The following is a 20,638-nucleotide window of genomic DNA, read 5'->3' as shown; positions in this document are numbered from 1 at the left end:
AGGGATGCATCGCTCCTGAGCTTGGAGGAGGTGGTCCTTGAATATTACCAACTTTCTTGGACCCCCCTACCCTTCAGTGCTTCATCCCATGGCACCACACCAAGCAGATTCTTCAAGAGGCCAAAGTCAGCTCTCCCAAAGTCCAGGGTGGTCATCCTGATGCACACCTTCCTCGCTGCCTCAAGGATCTCAAATTCGACCATTTCACACTACTTCATCAGAAGTAGTGTTGCCAGCAGGTTGAGGGAGGTGATTCTGCCCCTCTACTCTGCTCTGGTGAGATCCCACCTAGAGTACCATCTCCAGCTCTTGGGCCCCAGCCCACTAACAGGCTGCAGCAGAGCAAGGATTCACGTCCCATCCTAAAAGGTGAAGGGATGATTTTGGTTTCCTTGTGCTAGGGCAGGCAGGAAGGGCAGGTCTCTGCTCACCATCAACAACTGGGCCGCCAGCAGGAAGAGCGTGGACATGGGGAGCCTTGGCTCACTTGCAGTTATCTCTTGATGACTGAATATATTTCTTTGTGATTTTCTGAGTCTATAGAGTCTGATAATAGCTACACAGGCATCAGTCCTTCACGAACTTCTCCAACATGAGTCCTTCCTATGGGCTTCAATTCTTCAAGAACTGCACTAGCACGGGTCCTTTCCATGGGATACAGTCTTGAGGAATGGACTGTTCCAGTGTGGGTCTCCCATGAGCCACAGTTCACAGAATCACAGAATTTTCAGAGTTGGAAGGGACCTCTAGAGATCATCTAGTCCCAGCCCCCTGCTAAAGCAGGATTGCCCGGAGCACATTACTCAGGACTGCATGCAGGCGGGTCTTGAAAATCTCCAGAGAAGGGGACTCCACAACCTCCCTGGGCAGCCCATGCCAGTGCTCTGTCAACCTCACCGTAAAGAAGTTTTTCCGTGTATTTGAACGGAACTTCCTTTGTACTAACTTGTGCCCGTTACCCCTCGTCCTGTTACTTGGAACCATTGAAAAGAGCCTGGCTCCATCCTCCTTCAACCCACCCTTTAGATACTTGTACACCATAATAAGGTCTCCCCGCAGCCTTCTCTTCTCCAGGCTAAAGAGTCCCAGCTCTCTCAGCCTTTCCTCATAAGGCAGATGCTCCAAGCCCTTAATCATCTTAGTTGCCCTTCGCTGGACTCGCTCCAGTAGTTCCCTGTCCCTCTTGAACTGGGGAGCCCAGAACTGGACACAGTATTCCAGTTGTGGCCTCACCAGTGTTCCTGCCAGAAAACCTGCTCCAGCATGGTCTTCTCTTCACAGACCACAGGTCCTGCCAGGAACCTTCTACAGCACACGTTCTCCACAGGCCGCAGCTTTCTTCAGAGCCTTTCCACCTGTTCCAACATGGGGTCCTCCACAGTCTGCAGTGTGGATCTCTGCTCCACCATGGTCCTCCATGGGTTACATGGGGACAGCCTCTGTCACCATGGACTCCTCCATGAGCTGCAGGGGAATCCCTGCTCCAACGCTTGGAGTACCGCCAACCTGTCCTTCTTCACTGACCTTGGTGTCTGCAGGGTTGTTTCTCCCGTGCCTGTCTCTCAAAACTGCTATGCAGAGTTTTTTCTTTCTTAAATACGTTATCACAGAGGCACCACCAGCATCGCTGATGGGCTCAGCTTTGGCCAGTGGTGGGTCCATTTTGGAGCTGGATGGATGGACCAACATGGGGGCAGCTCCTTGTGTCTTCTCACAGAGGCCACACTCTGCTACACAACCGTGCCGGGTAAATTCATTACATCTGCTTACATGAAAAATAAAGTTTTGGGTATGCATGTGTGAATCTGCGGTGCTGGAAAATATCAGCAAATCCCCATCATCCCTAGGAGATAAGTCTGTTCTCACCTCAGAAAGGTGAGGGTGGCATCATAAGCCAACTGGACATGGGCCTACTTTGACCTGAGGAGCTTTGGCTCACACATTAGCAAAGTTATCATAGCAAGAAATTCCTGTAAGCGTAAAAACCCCTATGCCACAATTTGCTGCTGACTCTCGCACCCTCCTGGAAATCTTCCCAGCAAGGCCTGGAGTGTGGCCTTAGTGGGGTCAGAGCACATTCTGGAGGAGAAGTGTCATTTCATTAGAACAAGAAATTTCTTAGAATGACTGCCTTAAGCTCCATTTATTACATTTTTCCCTGTGACTGGCAGAACTGACCTGCTAGAGGCTCAGAACAGAGACAATGGAGATCCGTGGTACTCGCATTAGTGGGGAACTTCCCTTGTAAATTGGCAAAAGTCTCTGCTGAGCAGCTCCCAGAAAATTTGAGCTCAGCATGTTAATTTCTACTATTTTCAGTTGCTAACCAAATGAATTAAAAGAAGGTAAAGTCCTCACGTCTTAGTGCTCAACACAAGTCACTCAATCTCTTCCATCAGATTTAATACTCAACTTTTCCAACGGCATCTTCTATAGGAAAATGTAAGAACCTCCCCTGCTCTTAGTACGTGTCACTGTAGATGTTTCGTTTCATCCGCTCTTCATCCCATGTTGCGCCTAGCACAAAGCCTTTACTGCATTATCCTTACAAGTAAACAGCATGCAGAAAGCAGGCAAAAACTACTTACATCAGCTACTTAGTTTATAAAAGTATTTGAGTAGGAATTACTGTACTTCCAATGTCCATTTAACATCTAACTCATTAATCATCAGAGTGACTAGGGTCCATATTGTGCTTGCTCTGCTTTTGGTCTGGTTGTGCTACCTGAGCTAATCATTTCCAAATATGTCTGCTATTTAGCAATGTGGAATAAAGGGCCTGTAAAAGACAAAGGGCCTGGGCAGCGGTTCTGCTCATCCAAAGGGAAGTTTCCAAAGCCTTGATTTGATTCTCTAAATGGGCCTTCTGGCATGCCTTGGGACATTGCTACTGTCACTAGAGGTTTGCACGGGAGCAGATGAGTCAAGCCCCCAGTGTCCTTATCATGAGCTCAGTACCACCACAGAAGATTAGGGTTAGGATTAAAACATCTTAACTTTTCCACTTTTAAGTTAAACCACACTTACTCAGATTGTTGGGGCGTTTTTGACTGTTTTCCTCTCCCACGATGTTCCCCGTATCAGCTGTGTACTGGGACGGAGGAAAGACTCTGGTCATTGCTAGTTGCAGCAGAATGACTTTTCTCTTGAAACACAACAATTATTGCAGCTGGACTACGATCAGAGCTGTTTGGCCCCTCCGTGAAGTGAAGTCCTTCCCCTTGAGAGAGCCTAATCTGATCTCACAGGTTGGAGAAGCTACACCAATGAGAAAATGAGCCATGCAAACCACAACTCTTCCAATGACAGAAGTTCATAGAGCTGTGGTTAATTCTCACAGCCGTATAATGTCCTCTCTGAGGACACTTGCTGTAAAAGCTGTCGGAACAGAGCAGGACACCCATTCATGGCCTGAGCAGCCAAAAAAGTCCACCAGCCCTTTCATACCTCCCATAAAGTTGTACCCTGGTTTGTCCTAACGGCTGCATGTTCCCCAAAGTGGTACAGCTGGAAAAACCCAAGGGGTCTGTCATGCTTCCTCTGCATCTCCAGACCTCCCATGGTGCATAGAAGGGTGGGAAGACCAGTTCAGACCCGTGGGACAAGGGAAAACCCAAATAGTCTCCCTAGGAGACTGCTTCACACTGGCTTTCTTGTCAGCATGTGCACTTGTGTCTGCATTGTGCTCGGCAGAACTGGGGTTGGCTCCTGATATGGTGAATGCACTTGCGTTTGTGCTGCAGAGAAAGAGCAACTCCTTGGTTGCCTAAAGCAATCTGAGCAGGAAAGGATTTGGGTCCCCCTTCATCGGCATTTTAAATGTTACCTACAGGTCGCAGACAGTGAAAGTCAGCGCAACATCAGAGCACTTGAAAAAACATTGTTTCCTATTTTATTGTCAAATTAATGAAGAGAAACATAGAGTACAAACTCATGGGCTTGGTGAAACCAAGGAAAAGGTGGCTGCAGAAGCTGTGGGTACATCTCCTAGTTCCTGATGGCCTCCCTGGGGAAGGGATGGACCATGTGGCATTGCAAATGTCATGGGCAGGTGTGCTTCTTGGTCTCAGCGGATTTCCCAGTCCAGACTACCCTGACTCTCACTGTCAGAGTCTGGATGGAGCCAATGAGGCCTGCAATTGCTTGGCTCTGCTGCTCTGCTTCTCCGTCCTGTCTCCCTCTCTATGGTCTCCATGAGATTTAGTTCAGCTCAGGTCTGTTATACCTGTATAGTCTGGGGGAAGTCCCAGCCTGTGTTGTGGTTGATGGTGAGGGGTTTCCCCTTCTCTCCTGCCTCACCAAGGCCTGGCCTGAGGAATGGGTACAGCTTTGTTGACCCTTCCATGCCTTCCATGGAGACTTCCAGGATGCAGTCTGAAGAGCGAATGTTGTAGAAGGAGAGTTTGCTCAGCTCTAAGTCCAAGTCCAGCCCAACCACTGGTAGTGGGACAGTCTTGCTGTGGATCTTGGAATTGGCCTCCTCAGGCCAGTACTCTCCATTCACTCTTCTCAGTGACCAGACACCACCCTCAGGGAGGTCCTCCCAGTTCCTCTTTATCAGTGTCCCCCTCACCGTCTCCGTCAGCACCCCCAGCTCCCAGTCCAGCCCATCCCCCACCTGCACCTCCCAGTAATGACGCCCAGAGGCAAAGCCCTCTCTCCCCACCACGATGGGGAGCTGGTGCTTGGTGATGGGGTGTTTGGTGATGGGCCACTTGGTAGATGCCTTGTGCTGGACTGTTCTCCGGTCAGAGGACATATCAAGCTCCCGGTGTTTCTGTACTTCATCCAGGGTGATGGGCACTGGGGGGAGAGAGGAGGAGCCATTAGTGACAACCAGGCGAGGGGGTCAGGAGCAGAGATGCTCATGAGACGAGGGACCAGATGACTTTTAGAGAACGAAAGGAGAGCTCCTGTTCCCAGGTCAGTCTGGAGCACAAGCATGACTTCTAGCCCAAAGATGATGCCACTTTCCTGGCAGGCAAAGAAGGATGGATTCATTCCCAAGCGTGCTGCTCCCAGGTCTGTAGGTCTGCACTGTGAGACCTTGGCCATGGGTGTAGCTCCCACCAGGCCGCATCCAGCCCACGTCCATATGCCGCTGCTCAGAAGAGAGCAACAGTTTTGCCATATTGTTCCAGAAGGAACAAAGGAGACTTGCTCCCAGTGCCCATACCTTTCCTCTGCTTCCCGCCCTCCCGTCTGATTCCGCCTCCACAAACTTACCCATGTGGCTTCGAGCTCTCCTGAATTCTGTTAAAAAAGAAAACCCAAATCAAAAGCAAATACGCTGTGTTCAAAGGCCAAAACACCCATGTTGGGTCCGTGTCCCTTCCACATTGCTGGTGCGGTGCCCCCCTGTGCCCGAAAGATGGTGTCTCACAAACAATGGAGAAAGCCTTGTGTCCTGCCTGGGTGTGGGAGAGGGAGGACTGCTGTGTGGACATGGCAGAGCTGAGGTCTGCCATGGAGGGAGGACTGTGGTGTGAGACAGAAGGGGAGCTCCTTGTCGACGGGGGCAGAACCGAGTGCGGCTTTTCCACATGGAGGTGGTGCTCTCGCCTCCAGGCTATGCATCACAAGTCCCCAGCTGCACCATGCGGAAATCCCAACACTTGCAGACAAACTCTCTGACCCGCCGTACTCACTCTGCTACCGGAGGAGCTGGGTCAGAGCTCATGACCATCTTGGAGTCACTGATGTCTCCTCCAGTAGGAGCTCACCCAAGTTCCCCATGGGGATGGGGCAGAAGGCCATGTTTGGACTCTGCTTTGCTATAACTGTGGGGTGAAGGGAAGACGCCGCTCCCAACCACAGACAGACTTGTACACAAAGAGGCAGAGGAAAGGAAGATGTCTTGACTTACCTAGCTCTCTGTTCAGTGCATCTGAAACACAAACAGGGAGTGTTATGGGCTGCCGTTTGGTCAGTGAGAGGGCACTGCCTCTGCTGGACACAGACAGATACCCAGGGAGAAGAACAATGACCAGGGAGCAGGATAACTGGTCACCATCTCTCACTAAGTCCTGGGTACAGCGTCAGAGGCAGCTTGCACCTTTGCAATTCCAAGGGCAGCTGAGTTCTGTTCTCCACAATGGCAACAGCCTTTCCTTTTTCCACTGTTAATTCACTCTTACCTATTCGCCGCTTCAGCTCGTCCTGGTCTGCAACAGAAAGAGGAGAAAACCACCTTTGCTTTCCCTGTTAAGGATTTGAAGAAGGAATGTCAGCTCTCCCTGCATCAGATCTGTTTGAAGGGACTGCGGGGTGATTTCGCTCCGGAGGGTGGTGCCCTGGGGGAGCCAGATCAGCTCCTGCCCTCTCCGTTTGTGTGAGGTGAGTGCTGGTGATGGCTGCAGGTGTGGATTTTTTACTTAATTTCCCTATTGTGACGTGGTGATGGGAATGAACAAGAGGATGTGGAAGGAGAGGGCACCTTGGTGGAGGGCAGGAGTGATGAACAGGAGATGCCTGGGGTGGGAGGAAGGTTACATGATGATGGCTACATGTGCTTGGGAAAACCCAAGGGGGACTTTCTCAATGAGGAAACATTTGTTTTACTGTACCTGCATTCAGAGTGCCTTTCTCAAGTTCTGTACAGCAAGGGAAACAAGAGTTAGTCAGTGAGTAATGGTTTGGCATCCACTACACACCCCACAGAACCCGCTGGACGATGGCAGCTGGTGGGAGATAGGTGGTTATGGCTACGACTGAGATCTGCCTTCAGGTTGCTCAGTGCTTTGGTCTTGGAGATGGACTGCTGATGGGGTTGTTCTTACATCCCCATTTGATGCCCGTCCTGTCTCTTCTGTCCCGCACTAATGCAAGGAGGTGGTGTGTTCTCTCCGTGATTTGGATGTGGTGAGCTACCACGTCCTTCCCTGCACATTGGGTTCCCGGGAAAAGGGCACTGAGCTCCCCCGAGGGTCATGCTCCTGCTGCTTGTGACAGAGGAAGGGATGAGAGCAGAGGGGATTTGAAGCTGCTTCATGGGGAAGTCTCCAGGGGAAGGAATAGGCATCTTCCTTTGCTGGAGGCTAGCGAGACAAAGGGGCTCTTAGGGCTGTGGCTTTATTCACATCTTCATGAACTTTTCAGCTGAGATGAGAGGATGAGTATCTTAGCTTTGCTCTGTGAATGCAAGGAAAGCTCTCTGCAGCTGAAGGAGGGGAGGTGCTTGTGAGTGGTCACCAAAGTGGGTACTCAGAGAAAGAGATGTGCCTTACCGTGCTGCTCTAAAATCTTTTCTTCATTGGATTTTCTCTTAGAAGACTTGTGTTTTGCTGGAATATTGAAAGAACCAATTGAAATAAGTACTGAAGCACGAAGGTAATATCAGGGAGGGGATCCTGGTGCCATATGTGGATTGGATGGGGAAAGCATCAGAATTCAACCAGGGCACGTAACAGCAATTTGGGTGGTCAGGGAAAGGATGGGAACACCTCATGCTGGGATGGGGCAGAAGATAGGAAGAACTTGTATTTGGTCCAACCCTGGTGCATTGTATGAAAAAGATGAGTTCTTTGTCCAGGTTTTGCCACTCTATCTCTGTATTTTATCACCAGCTTAGTTACTGAGTGCCATAAGGAATATTGGATGTTAGTAACCTCATTAATCTTGCCATTCATGTTACAACAGCAGCCTCCATTCCCTACCTTGAACCCTGTCTGGTCTGAACCCTCTGGTTTGATGGCATTGGGTCAGGGCATGTGAGACAGAGGCCACTTTGCACAGCGGTGGGACTGTCCCCACACTGATAGCTGAGTGCAGGCTTCCTGCAGGTCTTGTGTCATATCTCCCCACCCTGCGTGGATATGTCCATCCCCACAGGCGCCTAGCACAGTGTGGAAGGAGGTCTGAGCTCTTTTGTCTTGATCAGTGAATCTTTCTCCTTCACAGGCAGTTTTTAATGTGGCAGATAACAAAGTCCCCTTACCTTTAAATACCAGAAAAGCGCCAGCAGCCAATGTGAGAAGAAATAAAGTGAATAGTATCCAGAAGGCAGGGACCCATGGAGACACACGTGGAAAAACAGCGCCTGTGAAAAGAAGATATCTTAGTATCATCTGGTAATATGCAATCTTTCCCTAAAATCTGAGTACCCACCAAAAGAGTTCCTGTAGAGATGAATGGAGAAATAGTCATAGTTCTGCATTGTCAAGCAGAGCCTGCCTTCTCTAGGGATGTGTACAGTATGGAGGGCAGGAAGGACTTTCTCATTTCTTACTGCAACCTGTCATGCCTGCAGTTATGCATGGTGGTGGTCTGGGATCCATCTAGCTTGACTAGACAGCTATTGTCTTCCCTGTCACTGGAAAGGGCTTTTAGGACAAGCCTACAGCAAAGACTTCTCAGGACAATGTGACTCACTTGAGAGGCGCACCGTGGTTTTCTTCTCAGTCTGCACCAGGGGGTTCAGGATTTGACAGGTGACTTCTCCCACTTCCTCTCCTGTAACTGTGACTCGACTCAGCACACTGAAGAGTTGCTTGTTGTCCTGGTGCATTGCAGTGTCCGGAGACAGCTTGTGCTTATTCTGGGTAACCCACTGGACAGTAGGTTTGGGGAACCATCCATGTGATCTGCAGGCGATCTCGAGCCCATGCCCTTGGGGGCCCAGTATTTCAAGGAATACTTCACTGGTACCTTAAAGGCAAGAGAGTTTGTTATTGGGAGAAGTGTGTTTCCATGAAAGAAGCTCTACCTTGGATTCATAGTTCTTGCTTAACCCAGAGTTTGGTCCAATTTCCTGCCAGTTAATACTTAAAATGGTCTTTCTGAGATCCCAGACTCTATCTGCCGTATATGCTAACTTTCCTTTGGCTGAGAGAAAGCCACTCTGTTGGATGCATTTGCCTCTCAGCTCTCCACTGTTTCTTGGAGAAGGCAGAGAGAAGATGTGTGGCTTGGTATCCCTTTAGTGTGAATCTGTAGGAGCTTCATCCAAGTTTGAGGAATTATAAAGCAGAAAACAGCAGAGTAAGGCATGCTCAGCTTGTGCCCTGGCACCTTCCTAGTTCATGCTGGTACTAAAGGGTGGGCATAGATGGTCACTGCCTAGGGATTGCACCAAAGCTGCTCCAGTGTGCTGGTGTGGGATGCACCACATACGTATCTAAGTCAGATCCCTGAGTCTGAGCTGGATTTCATAGGAATTTTTCCTGGTCAAGAGTAGGAAATAGACACCAGTTGGAAGCTTTTTCTCTTTCCTATCCCAAAATCTTCTCTGATCTCCTTTGGATGAGGGCATGCTTTTTTCCATCAGTAAGTCCAGGCTAACCAGCTCCCCCTGACGTTATAGATACCTATATACAAATGATGCCTTTTGTGCAGCTGGAAGGTGAACTGGCAGCCCAGAACACCTCCTTAGCTCAGCTGAGAAGTCCCAAGAGTGAAGACAGGGCAACCATTCACATCACTGCAACAGTCAGGAATCCTGAGTAGTTGTATGTCTTTCAGGTGGTCTTACATCTACCCAGCAGTGATTATTGCACATAGCCAGCCCCACGCATGTCCTAACAAGGCTCAGGCTAGGGATGAAGCCTGCAGAACATCTCTCAGCATGGGAACTCACTCTTGGCAGCTTTAGCAACCTGTTCCTGCGCATTCCATTTTACCATGCAATGCAACTGCCTTTGAACATGCATGCTGAAATCCAGGCCCTGACTCTTCTGGAAGATTTAGGTTTAAAGGTCCTTCCTTGCCTAAAACTACAAGGGCTACTGTGACCCTCAGGGGGCTGATCAGATTGCCAGTTCCCTGGATTCCCTCCTGGGTGGTGGCACATGGTCTGAACTTTTCTTAGCTCCTTATGGACCTCTCAGTGACTTAGAATTAAAGTATCATAGCCAATCAAAAGGCAGGTGCCATGTGATATGAGTGGGGAGGTGACATGTTGGGTCATATGAGTGGGGCATCAGCTGCGGGACAGTGCGCTTCCAGACAACTTTTTTTCCCTCTGTAAAAACTTCACCCCTACACCGCCTAGCCCATGAAATCTCCAACCTGCAACGGTGAGCATGGTGGCCGCATCAGCACTCCAGTCACTGGACTTCACAAAGCAGCTGTATGTTCCTTCATCTGATGGCTGGACGTTCTTCAGTGTTAGGGACACATTGCCAGTGGCAAATCCCTCTGTTGGCAATGATGTCCGCCCTAAGTACTTCTGTGCTGGTTTGCCACCAAACTGCCTATATATGTAGATGTCCTCTATATGCCCATCTGTGATTTTCTTCCATCGCACTTCGATGTTCTCCAGTGGCTTTGTGGAAGAGATGTGGCAAGGAAGGATTGTGTCTTGATCGACAACCCCCAGTACATTCTGGGGAGAGATGACCTCAAAATTGTCTGTGGAAACCAAACTTGAGTGAGCATGTGACTGAAATCTGTGAGAAAAAGTAATAGTGTGAAGAACACAGAGGACTGGGACAAATATTTATCCCTGTTCCAGAGAATGGGGAACAACTGAAAGTTGCAAATATTCACCAATGATATTGGCCCCTTCTGTTAATGCAATTTCAGGCCATGAGACAACAGATCATAACAGAAAGATGCCACGCAATGAAAAATAAAGAAAAAAATAAAAGGCTCAGGAGATGTTTTGGGGTAATTGTTGGTTTGGAAAATACTTAGGAAAGCATAATTAATGGTTTGATGAAAATGTTTAACATATTTTCTTTAGTTTCTATAAAAGTTTCTTTAGTTTTTTTTACAGATAGATCAATTCATTTTGGTTTGGAGCATTCACTCACTCGCTTTCTCCTTTTCTTTTCTTTTCTCTGTGGCAAAATGAGAACCGGGGAAATTGGAAAGCCCAAAGTGATAAAAGAGAGGGAGAAACTAGGATGACAGAAGTGGTATAGGATGAGATTGTTTGGGGGAAAGGGGCAAAAATAAGCTTAAAAGAATATATAGAGACATTTCATCCAGCTTGCCAGCCTGCCTTGACCCTTTCCAACCCTGTGTCACCAGCAGTGGGGCAGCTGAGCCAATGCCAACTGTCCATGCAGGCAGGGAAATGCTATTGGCACTGTGGCAGGGGTAGATACAGCAGAGCTACATTGGGTTAGGGCTTCCCCATCTCCACCAAGGAGTAGAAACTCAGGCTGGAAAGGCGTGGAAGCCCCAACAGCAGAGAAGCAGGGCAGCTCTGGCTCTTTTGAAATTAAAATAAGGTTTTCTCAGGAGACCGTGACCCTGAGCTTGAGCACTTCTTATCAACTGCGGACTTTAATCCCTCAGAAATGAGCAGAATAACATGAAAGCGTTACCTGAGAGAGGGATGGTTGTAAGCAGTGCCACAGAGAACAGAAGCCATCTCCTCTGTTCCATACCGACAGTCACACATGAGGGACGGTCACGCAGCTAACCTGAAACAGGCACAGAAGGTAAGTATGCAAAGAAAGGGAAATCCTGTCCTAAACCCATCGGATATCTCTCAAATGGCACTTGCTGTCGGCTGTGCCATCTGTATCATAGAATCATAGAATTGTTATGGCTGGAAAAGACCTTTAAGCTCATCAAGTCCAACCGTTATCTAACTCTACTAGGCCCACTTCTAAACCATGTCCCTGAGGTGGTTTTTTTTTATTTTTTTTGAAGGTGCAAAGCACTCAAACATTTGAGTTTAGACATCAAAAAAAATTGTGCATTTCCAGACATCTCAATTAACCTTGAAGCTTCTGGGAATTTCTCACAGTCTAACATGCTCCCAGGAAGTTGTGACGGGATATGCAAGAGAGAAAAATTAAACTCAGGCCTCACTGCTTGCTGCAAATTTTGATGGACGCCTTAATTAACACACCAGCTTAAATCTCACCTGGGTTGCCCGAGTCTCTGTCCATGCTCTGAGATGGGAGAGAAAGGAGGAGAAAACTGCTTATTCACTCCCGTGATTGTGTTTGGAGGATGAGGAAACCATGCTGTTCGCTATCCTGAAGATACCGCTCCCTGAGAACCTGCAGAGTGGCAGTGCATCAGCTCTGACATGAACCTCACATAATTTAGGAAGCCAGGGTCGGCTTTGCTGCACTATGCTAAAAAACTTGCTCTTCTCTTTCTTTGGTGTTCTTTGTGGACTTTGATATTGCCAGTATGGGGTTGATTGTCCTTATTTCAGTCCCCTTAGCAACGCTTTTGGTGGCTATCTTTATTACTTTATTAACGTTCCAATATTCCATGTTTAGTGAGCAGCAAGGAAGGTAAAACAACCTGATGACTTCCAAGCAGGAGTAAATCACCCTGCACTGCAGTGCCTGCATACATCCCTACATCCCAGAGAAGGTGGCCTACAGGTCTCACAGCTACATCTGATGTGACTGAATTGGATGCTTTTAGAACAGGAGTGATGGTACGGCAAGCCAACAGTCAGTCTAACTTATTCTGGATTAATTCCTGTGCTGAGAAGGCAGCTGCCCTGTTTGGCCAATTGGGCAAGTACAAGTAGAGTGATAGGGGAAGGATTCAATTCACCTGGTTTTAATCATAAATTCTCCCTCTTCGCTTGCTAAAGAGACACAGGGACTCCCAGAGGTATTTCATCCAACTAGCCATAGGCAGGTACGGTTGGGATTCATCTCCACTCATGTTTGATATGTGAGACTGCTAGGTCTCATATCATCCAGGAAGCCACAAGTCTTAAGGTGAGATGACCACAGCCTCAGCTCCGTTAATTGCATCACCCATCTCTCCACACACTAGGCAGGTAGGTCAGGGCATCAAATGTGACACAGCAACTGGCACTAAATTTTATAAAACTGTTGTGCTAAATTCTACTCTTTCGACTCTCCAGGAGTTTCTATGGCTTTGGACATGCGCTAATTTGGTGCTGTGCAGGTAATTATCACATGAGGCCATATGAAATTTTGTCAGAGACATTAATTCGGAGATCTAATATGGGAAAGGGATTAATCTACCTTAGAGATTAGGGGGTTGTTCTAGGGCTGTTTCAGATATTCATCTCGAATGCTGTGTTCATTTCTGAGCCCCTCATGACAAGACAGACATTGAGGTGCTGGAGTGTGTCCAGAGAAGGGCAACAAAGCTGCTGAGGGGTCTGGAGCACAAGTCTTACGAGGAGAGGCTGAGGGAACTGGGGTTGTTCAGCCTGGAGAAAAGGAGGCTGAGGAGAGACCTTATTGCTCCCTACAGCTCCCTGAAAGGAGTCTCTTCTCCCATGTAACAAGTGAGAGGACAAGAGGAAATGGCCTCAAGTTGTGCTGGGGAGGTTTAGATTGGATGTTAGGAAAAATTTCTTCACCGAAGGGGTTATCACACATTGGAACAGGCTGCCCAGGGAAGTGGAGGAATCACTATCCCTGGAGGTATTTAAAAGATGAGTAGATGTGGTGCTGAGGGACATAGTTTAAAGGTGGTTTTGGCAGTGTTAGGTTGATAGTTGGACTCGATGATCTTCAAGGTCCCTTCCAACCTTGATGATTCTCTAATTCTGTGATATTATTTGGGTTGGGATACTAAAAGAGGCATTTGTGAGGGGGCAAGGCAGATGTCACACAAGGACTTGTAGAAACCTATTCCCTTCTGGATCAACAGCTGGAGGCTTAGAAATGCAAACTGTCACAAGACACCTGTGCTTAGACTTCTCCCAAATGAGTTCACTGTCCGTTAAATCTTACAGGCCCCCTGGGAATCCAGGAGAGTCCCATCCCTCCAACCTACTTACAACTTCTACCCAAGCCTGAGACAACTTGTAGTGATGCAACTGGATACATCAGAGAGCAGAAAGTAGGACCAGAGACAGACAGGAACATCTGGACAGGAAGACAGAGTTTCTTAATCCCCTTGGCCTTCATGTTTAGCACTGCTAAACAAACATACCGTGACATATTTTAACTAAGATAATAATCGTTGTTACACTAGAAGGGTAGATAATGGAGTTGGGTTAACATTGACACAGCACAACATGTATGAAATCCACAAATATCATCGAATATGCTAGAATTATAATATAAATGATTTAACTGGTAAACAAAGATGATGTCACGATGACCTGATGTTGACAACTTCAGTCATTCAAGGTACTAATCAGGAAATTTTAAATTTATTAGCATTTCTGCAAATGCAACTAACCCCCTGGGTGCTATGATAATTATTGTCACTCTGAGTTAGTATAAAATCAAGAGACTTTCATACTTTTTCAGCATTCAAGAGGAGATTCCTTCAAGTGGGTACACTTCGTCAGCCTTACTTTAGCCCAACACTCTCTTTCAGAGGGGAAATACTGCCCGTGTCTCCTGCCCTTTGGCATCCCATTCAAAGTTCTACCGGGAAAGCAAAGCCAGCTCTGTACAACAACAACAACAAAAAAAAAAAAAAAAAAAAAAACAACAGAAAAATCCTGGGGGAAACAAAAACTGAACACAGATGTCCACTTGGTAGCACAGCTTTTTCCCCCAGATGACCATTCTCTCTCACTTTTATTTTCCTCTCGGAGCCCTACCGGGAGCAGCCATGCTGCTGATGCCTCCAGTTCCCTCTTGTCTGCACCTCAGGAGACATTGTGGACAAAAAAATCCTCTGCCCTCTGTGTGCACAGCTTCGATGAAGGAAACAGAGTGGTTCCCATCCACCCCAACAGCAGCGCAGCATTCACAGCTTGTTCAGAAGCAAAAGAATTAAAAGAGACATGCTTACCTCCTGTAATAAACGAAGGTGAACAGTGATGCAGAACAGCTGGTTTTTTCCTCCTTGCCAGAGAAACTTCACTTCCACCTGCAGAAAGGAAGGGAAATGAAAAGAAGAATCGAGTACTGAAGTTTAAATTCAGCATTTCTCTTCCTAAAAGCCACTTCTCTGCCTGAAGGTCATGTCTTGACTTCCATATGAGGAAGATATTTTTCTGTTGAAGGCGATTAAGTGCAAATGGAGCTTCAGAGTTACAGAGAGGTTTAAGACAACCACGACACGCATAATGCCCACCCCTTAGCAGAAAAAAAAAGAAGTTTATTTCAGAATTAAAGCTGGATTTTACCTGTTGTCAGGTCAGAAAGATCTCCACATCTTCCACCTGTGGGTCAAAGATGAACTTTGATCAGTTTATCGAGGGATTACCTTTGAACAGTGAAATTGAAATGGAGAATGAAATATTAAAGATTACCTTGGGGTGTGGCTCTACGTGAAGATCACACATCGTCTTTCTCTAAGACTGATACTGTGCTGTCGGGTTACATTGAGAATAAGGCATTTTTCCCTGGGACTTGACAGACAGCGTTTAGAGAAATCAGCTTGAAAGGGGAGTCATTCTGACTTTGGAGAAGGTCATGTCTTTGGAGTTAAGTGCTCTTGGATTTTCACTGCACTTGCCTCTTAGTATCACTTTTCACGTCTGTTTCTTCCTTGAAATACTAAGCCAGAAGCATTCCTACCTGCCCTAATAATTACAAGGTACCGGGAAGTTTTTGGGGTGATGAGACATGGAGACATTAAAAGGGAATCCTCCCCATGAAAGAGAGAAGGGAGGAATGAGGAGGAAGGGTGTTACCCATGGTGGGAGGAGGACCGGGTTAGGGAGCCTTAAACAAATTTGACATAAGTTTTCCCCACAAATGCTGTGCGAGCTGGATGTTGCCAGTGCAAGGCCACTCTTGATGATCTTTGAAAGGTCACAGTGACTGGGCGAGGTTCTTAAAGAGTGGAAGAGAGCAAATGCCACTCCTAACTTCAAGAAGGGCAAGAGAAAGATCCAAGTAACTACAGACCAGGCAGCCTCAGCACAGTGCCTGGGAAGCTGGTGGAGAAAATACTCCTGGAAACCACTTCCAAACACATGGAGGACAAAAAGGTGATTGGGAGCCATCAGCATGGATTTCTGAAGGGCAAAACATGCTTGACCAATCTGATAGCCTTCTACAATGAGGGGACTAGCTTGGTGGATGGAAGGAGAGCAAGGGATGTTGTTTGTCTCAACTTTATTAGGTATTAGAGAATGTCTCTAATAACATCCCCAAAGAGAAGCTGACAAAGTACGGTTTAGATAAGTGGGCAGTGAGGTGGATCACTCAGTGAGGTGGAAACTGTCTGCACCACCAGGTTTTGGTAGTGAAAGAGGGGAGGGGAAGGTTGCAGGGGTGAGAAGAGAACAGGGAAAGGACCAGCACCAGGAGCAGGACTAGAAGCAGGTATTTACCTGCAGGCAGTAGCAAAGGCGGCCATGGAAGACTCCACAGTGGAGCAGTTGGATTTTTCCTGAAGGAACTGTGACACGTGGAGGAGCCCACATTGGAGTAGATTTATCCTGAAGGACTGCAGCCTATGAAGAGGACACATACTGGAGCAGAAGAAAAGTGGAAGTAGGAAGCAGCAGCAGAGAACTGTTATGAACTGACCACAACCCCCCTTCCCCTTCCCCTTGTGCCACTCAGTGGAGGAGACTGGGGTAGGAGTTGGGGGTGACAAAGTGAGGGTGAGCCTGGGAAAGGCAGCAAGTGGACGACAGGAGTTGCTTTAATTTTGTCTTTGTTTGCTGCCACACAAATCTATTATAATTGACAATAAATTAAATTAATTTTCCCCAGGTTGAGTCTGTTTTGCCTGTGATGGTAATTGGTAAATGATCTTGTCTTTATCTTGTCCCGTGAGCTTTTTCATCTTATTATAACCTCCTATCCTTTTGAGGAGAGGGAGCGAGAAATCAGGTGGGTGGGCATCTGACAGCTAGCTAAGTTCAACCCACCACAAACAGTGAGGCCCGTGTTTTGACAAAGGCCAAACAGCAGGAGGCAATCTGTAACAGACGTGCAGTACTGGCACACTTCCAACAGCCTGTGGGATGAAGTCAGTCTTCTCCCTCAACCTCAGCCACTAAAGACGTCACGTCCTCCAGATGGGAAACACCACCTGTTTCAGACCACAGATTTCTTCTCAGAACAGAGTGTCTGGCAATGGCTTTACTTCTGCAGTGAAGTTCTTCCTCTCCGTTGATGGCAAGAGAAGGTATGGGTGATTTCTTCAGACTTAGATGTCCAAAATGGTGGCAACCAATCCAGTGGAGAGAAACGTGCCACATCCCTTCCTTCTTCTATGCAAACTGTGATAGAGATGGTGTCAGTCTTGGGAGGGACGTGGTCCTTGGCAGGTTCAGTGTCCTCACAAGTTGAGTTGAAAGGGACCTTTGGCTCAGCTGAGAATTCTGACTGTGTCCCAGGGAAAGAGATGGGACACCTCAGGGAAGCAGCACCAAGACAAATTGCAGCAGCTTCTGCAGTGACCCTGATGGCAGCTCAGTGGTTCAAGACCTGCTAGCCAGTTGGGTTGGTCTTACTTCCTATCTCTTGAGCTCATTTGATTTTGGGTACAGTTGGGGAGAATTGCCATTCTTCTCAAAGCATCAGACTCCTAATTTCTCAGTGAGGAGATCTCCCATCCTGTGCTAGTGTCGTTTCAACACCAGGAGGAGTTGGTTCCCGTAAACACAGTCTGTCCTCATTCCATCTGTGATCTTCCGACAGAGCTGCACCCTGAGTTAATCTTTAATATATTATTTCTCATTGCAGTTGCACTGTTCAGAGTTCAAACACTTTCTTCCATAGATGGAGGATGTAAAGATATTTCCTGATTGACAAAAGGCAAAATCCAGTTTTCATTTGAAAGTGGGACTTGCTTTTGGCACTAAGCAATGGACATTCAACCAAATGGGCTGTTGTCTTGAACCTCTTTCAGACAACCATCCAAGATCCCTTTGCATCTGATCACCTAGAGTGCTCTTTCACAATGAATTCCCCTTGAAGAACACAAGACAGGATCTACAATTGTTGCTTTCCTTTTCCTTCTGTACAATTCGGTGCTTCTTTTCTGAAGGTGTGAGGCACACTGCCCTCCTACAGAAGGCAGATCCTGTATTTAATTCTGCGGCACAGCAGAAAGAAGACCCTTTTACATTCTTCACCTTCATTTGTCAAGCCAGGTAAGCATGTCTCTTTTAAGTCTTTCTCTTCCAAAGAACCAGGAGACCCAGTGCTGCTGTCACAGTGGGAAGGAACTGCTGTTTCCTTCATCCGAGCTGTGCACACATGGGCCAGCAGGCTCTTCATTACCCTCACATCTCAGGTGCGGGGAGCAAGGAATCAGGGACATCAGCAGCCCTTCTTAGTAGGGCTTAGAGAGGAAAATAAAGGTGACGGAGAATGGTCATCTGGGGGGGGGGGGGGAATGAGGTATCAACTGGCCAGCTGGGCTAGGTTTTGTTTCAACAAGGGTTTTTCTGTTGTCTTGGATGTACGGAGCTGGCTGTGTTTTTCCAGCAGGATTGAGTGTACCATCAGCAAGTTTGCTGATGACACAAAACTGGGAGGAGTGGCTGACAAGCCGGAAGGCTGTGCTGCCATTCAGCAAGACCTGGACAGGCTGGAGAGTTGGGCAGAGAGGAACCTTATGAAGTTCAAAAAGGGTGACTGTAGGGTACTGCACCTGGGGAGGAATAACCCCATGCATCAGTAGAGGTTAGGGGCTGACCTGCTGGAAATCAGCTCTGCAAGAGGGGGAACTGGAAGTCCTGGTGGACAACAGGATGACCTTGAGCCAGCAGTGTGCCTGGTGGCCAAGAAGTCCAATGGCATCCTGGGGGACATCAAGAAGAATGTGGCCAGCAGGTCGAGGGAGGTCATCCTCCCCCTCTACTCTGCCCTGGTGAGATCGCATCTGCAGTATTGTGTCCAGTTCTGGGCTCTCCAGTTCAGTAAGGACAGGGAACTGCTGGAGAGGGTCCAGCACAGGGCTACAAAGATAATGAGGGGACTGGAGCACCTTTCTTATGAGGAAAGGCTGAGGGACTTGGGTCTCTAGTCTGGAGAAAAGACGACTGAGAGGGGATCCTACCAACGTTTATAAATACTTATAGGGAGGGTTCCAGGGGGATGGGAACTGTCTTTGTTCAGTGGTGCTCAGTGATAGGACAAGAGGTAATGGGCACAAACCTGAACATAGGAAGTTCCATCTAAACTTGAGGAGGGACTTCTTTCCTTTGAGGATGGCAGAACACTGGCACAGACTGCCCAGAGAGGCTGTGGAACCTCCAAATCTGGAGACATTCAAAATCTGCCTGGACACCATCCTGTGCAACCTGCTGTAGGTAACCCTGCTCTGGCAGGGGGTCTGAGTAGATGATCTCCAGAGGTCCCTTCCAAACCCTATCATTCTGTGATTCTGTGACTCTGAAGGGGAGGCTGCAGAGCAGGAGACTAGGGCTGTATTCCCACTCTGAATGGGACACTGAGCCTAGGGAACCTCCTGGGGTCAGTAGCCTGGGGATAACAGAAGGTTGATGAAGTCTGGCCAGTAGTACCGATGCTTGAAACTCTCATGGCTTGCCCATACCTAGTTGGGCCTCTCCAAACCTTTCCTTGCACAGCAGTAAGAATGTGTCTTAAAGCAGTGGCTTCCTGTGCCTGCTGGGATGACAGACTTGACTCAGCAACGTTGCCAGGAGTACCCTGGGCAATAGTCACCTACTGCAAGCCAGACTTTCCATACTCATGAACTCACCTTCACTGGCCATCCACGTCTACTTTGCAAGCAATGGGGGAACCGGGGCAATTTCCAGACAGCATTTCTCACCTTTCTTGACTTGAATTCTTCTTGAATGACTTAACGCAGCCTCAGGATAGGAATTCTCTCAGGGGGGAGGAAAGGGGACAGACTGAGATGATGGGTGTCATAGGTCCCTGACAACATCCCTTCTAGCCCCATCAGGTGGGTAAGGCCAAATTTTGTGGCTGCTGGTTGGAGGAGCTTTCTGACACTGCGGTGCAGTCTGTCGCACTCAAAGGTCCCTACAGCCGCCCTACCTTAAATTTGACAGAAGGGTTATTTTGGAGTGGGTGCCACTCAAAAACACCTCAAAGTAAAGCTGTTGCTGTAGCAACTGAAGTAGGTGCATGCCTTCAGATCCGTGTGTGTCCAAGCTGGCAATATGGCCAGCTGAGACCTTGTTGGTTTAACAACTCCTTCACTTGATCAAAGGTATGGGCCTGGTTTTGAGGGAGATAAACAGAGCAATGGAAAGGGTGTTATGCCCCTGGCATATATCTCTGCCCTCATCATAATGGGAGGCAGTTTGTTGGAGTGAGGACAGGCAGTCACCGCTCCAAAGCAGTGTGGTGTGTTCTGAGCCCCACAGTCTACCCACACAGGAAACCATCTTTTCCCTTCTGCACTCTTTCTAGTGGGCTGTTTAGCCATCAGAAGCATGCAGGAGAATGGAGGGCTCCTGCTCGCCGGGGTTCTCCTCCTCGCCCTTCCCGTCACAGGTAAGACCTCCTCCTGCCCATTTTCCACTTCCTCCCCACCCAACAAACTCTCGGTTTCTCGCCTTACCTTTGTCAACCTTTTGTTTGCCACTACTCTGCAGAAAAAAACCCCAAGAATAAGAAAAGATTAAACACTCCTTGTACAAGCACATCTTCTTTTTTTCAAAAAATTGCAGTGTTTTCACGTCTTCCAAACAAAACCCAGTTTAAATCAAAATCCCTCACTGCTACTTTTTATGACTCCAGTCATCTCCGCCCATGCATGCTTACTTGCTGCAGAGTCCCAAGAAAACCCAGGCTTTCCCCTCCATTGTTTTTTCACACCTCTTCCCCACTGTTTCATGCTATCAAAAGAAAATGCTCCTTAGTGACTAGTA

The 20,638-nt window shown here is 47.8% G+C and overlaps 1 protein-coding gene across 1 annotated transcript; it reads right to left on the bottom strand.

Annotated features, from left to right (window-relative positions):
- Positions 1-2,461: 2,461 nt before the first annotated feature.
- Positions 2,462-19,510, bottom strand: LOC309682450 (butyrophilin-like protein 9; the record flags this gene model as incomplete). Its single annotated transcript, XM_082496541.1, has 11 exons — positions 2,462-2,517; positions 3,028-3,091; positions 4,226-4,803; positions 5,227-5,253; positions 5,867-5,887; positions 6,021-6,164; positions 6,780-6,881; positions 7,227-7,283; positions 8,371-8,646; positions 10,006-10,347; positions 19,498-19,510. 11 exons carry the CDS (start codon positions 19,508-19,510, stop codon positions 2,462-2,464), a joined length of 1,680 nt encoding a protein of 559 aa, XP_082352667.1.
- Between the last annotated feature and the right edge of the window lie 1,128 nt (positions 19,511-20,638).

Source organism: Vanellus vanellus (genome assembly GCF_965231255.1).
Source record: "Vanellus vanellus genome assembly, chromosome: 29".
NCBI classification, from domain to species: Eukaryota; Metazoa; Chordata; class Aves; order Charadriiformes; family Charadriidae; genus Vanellus; species Vanellus vanellus.
Note: the sequence above shows the minus strand (reverse complement) of the source record. Positions and strands in the feature narration are given on the sequence as shown.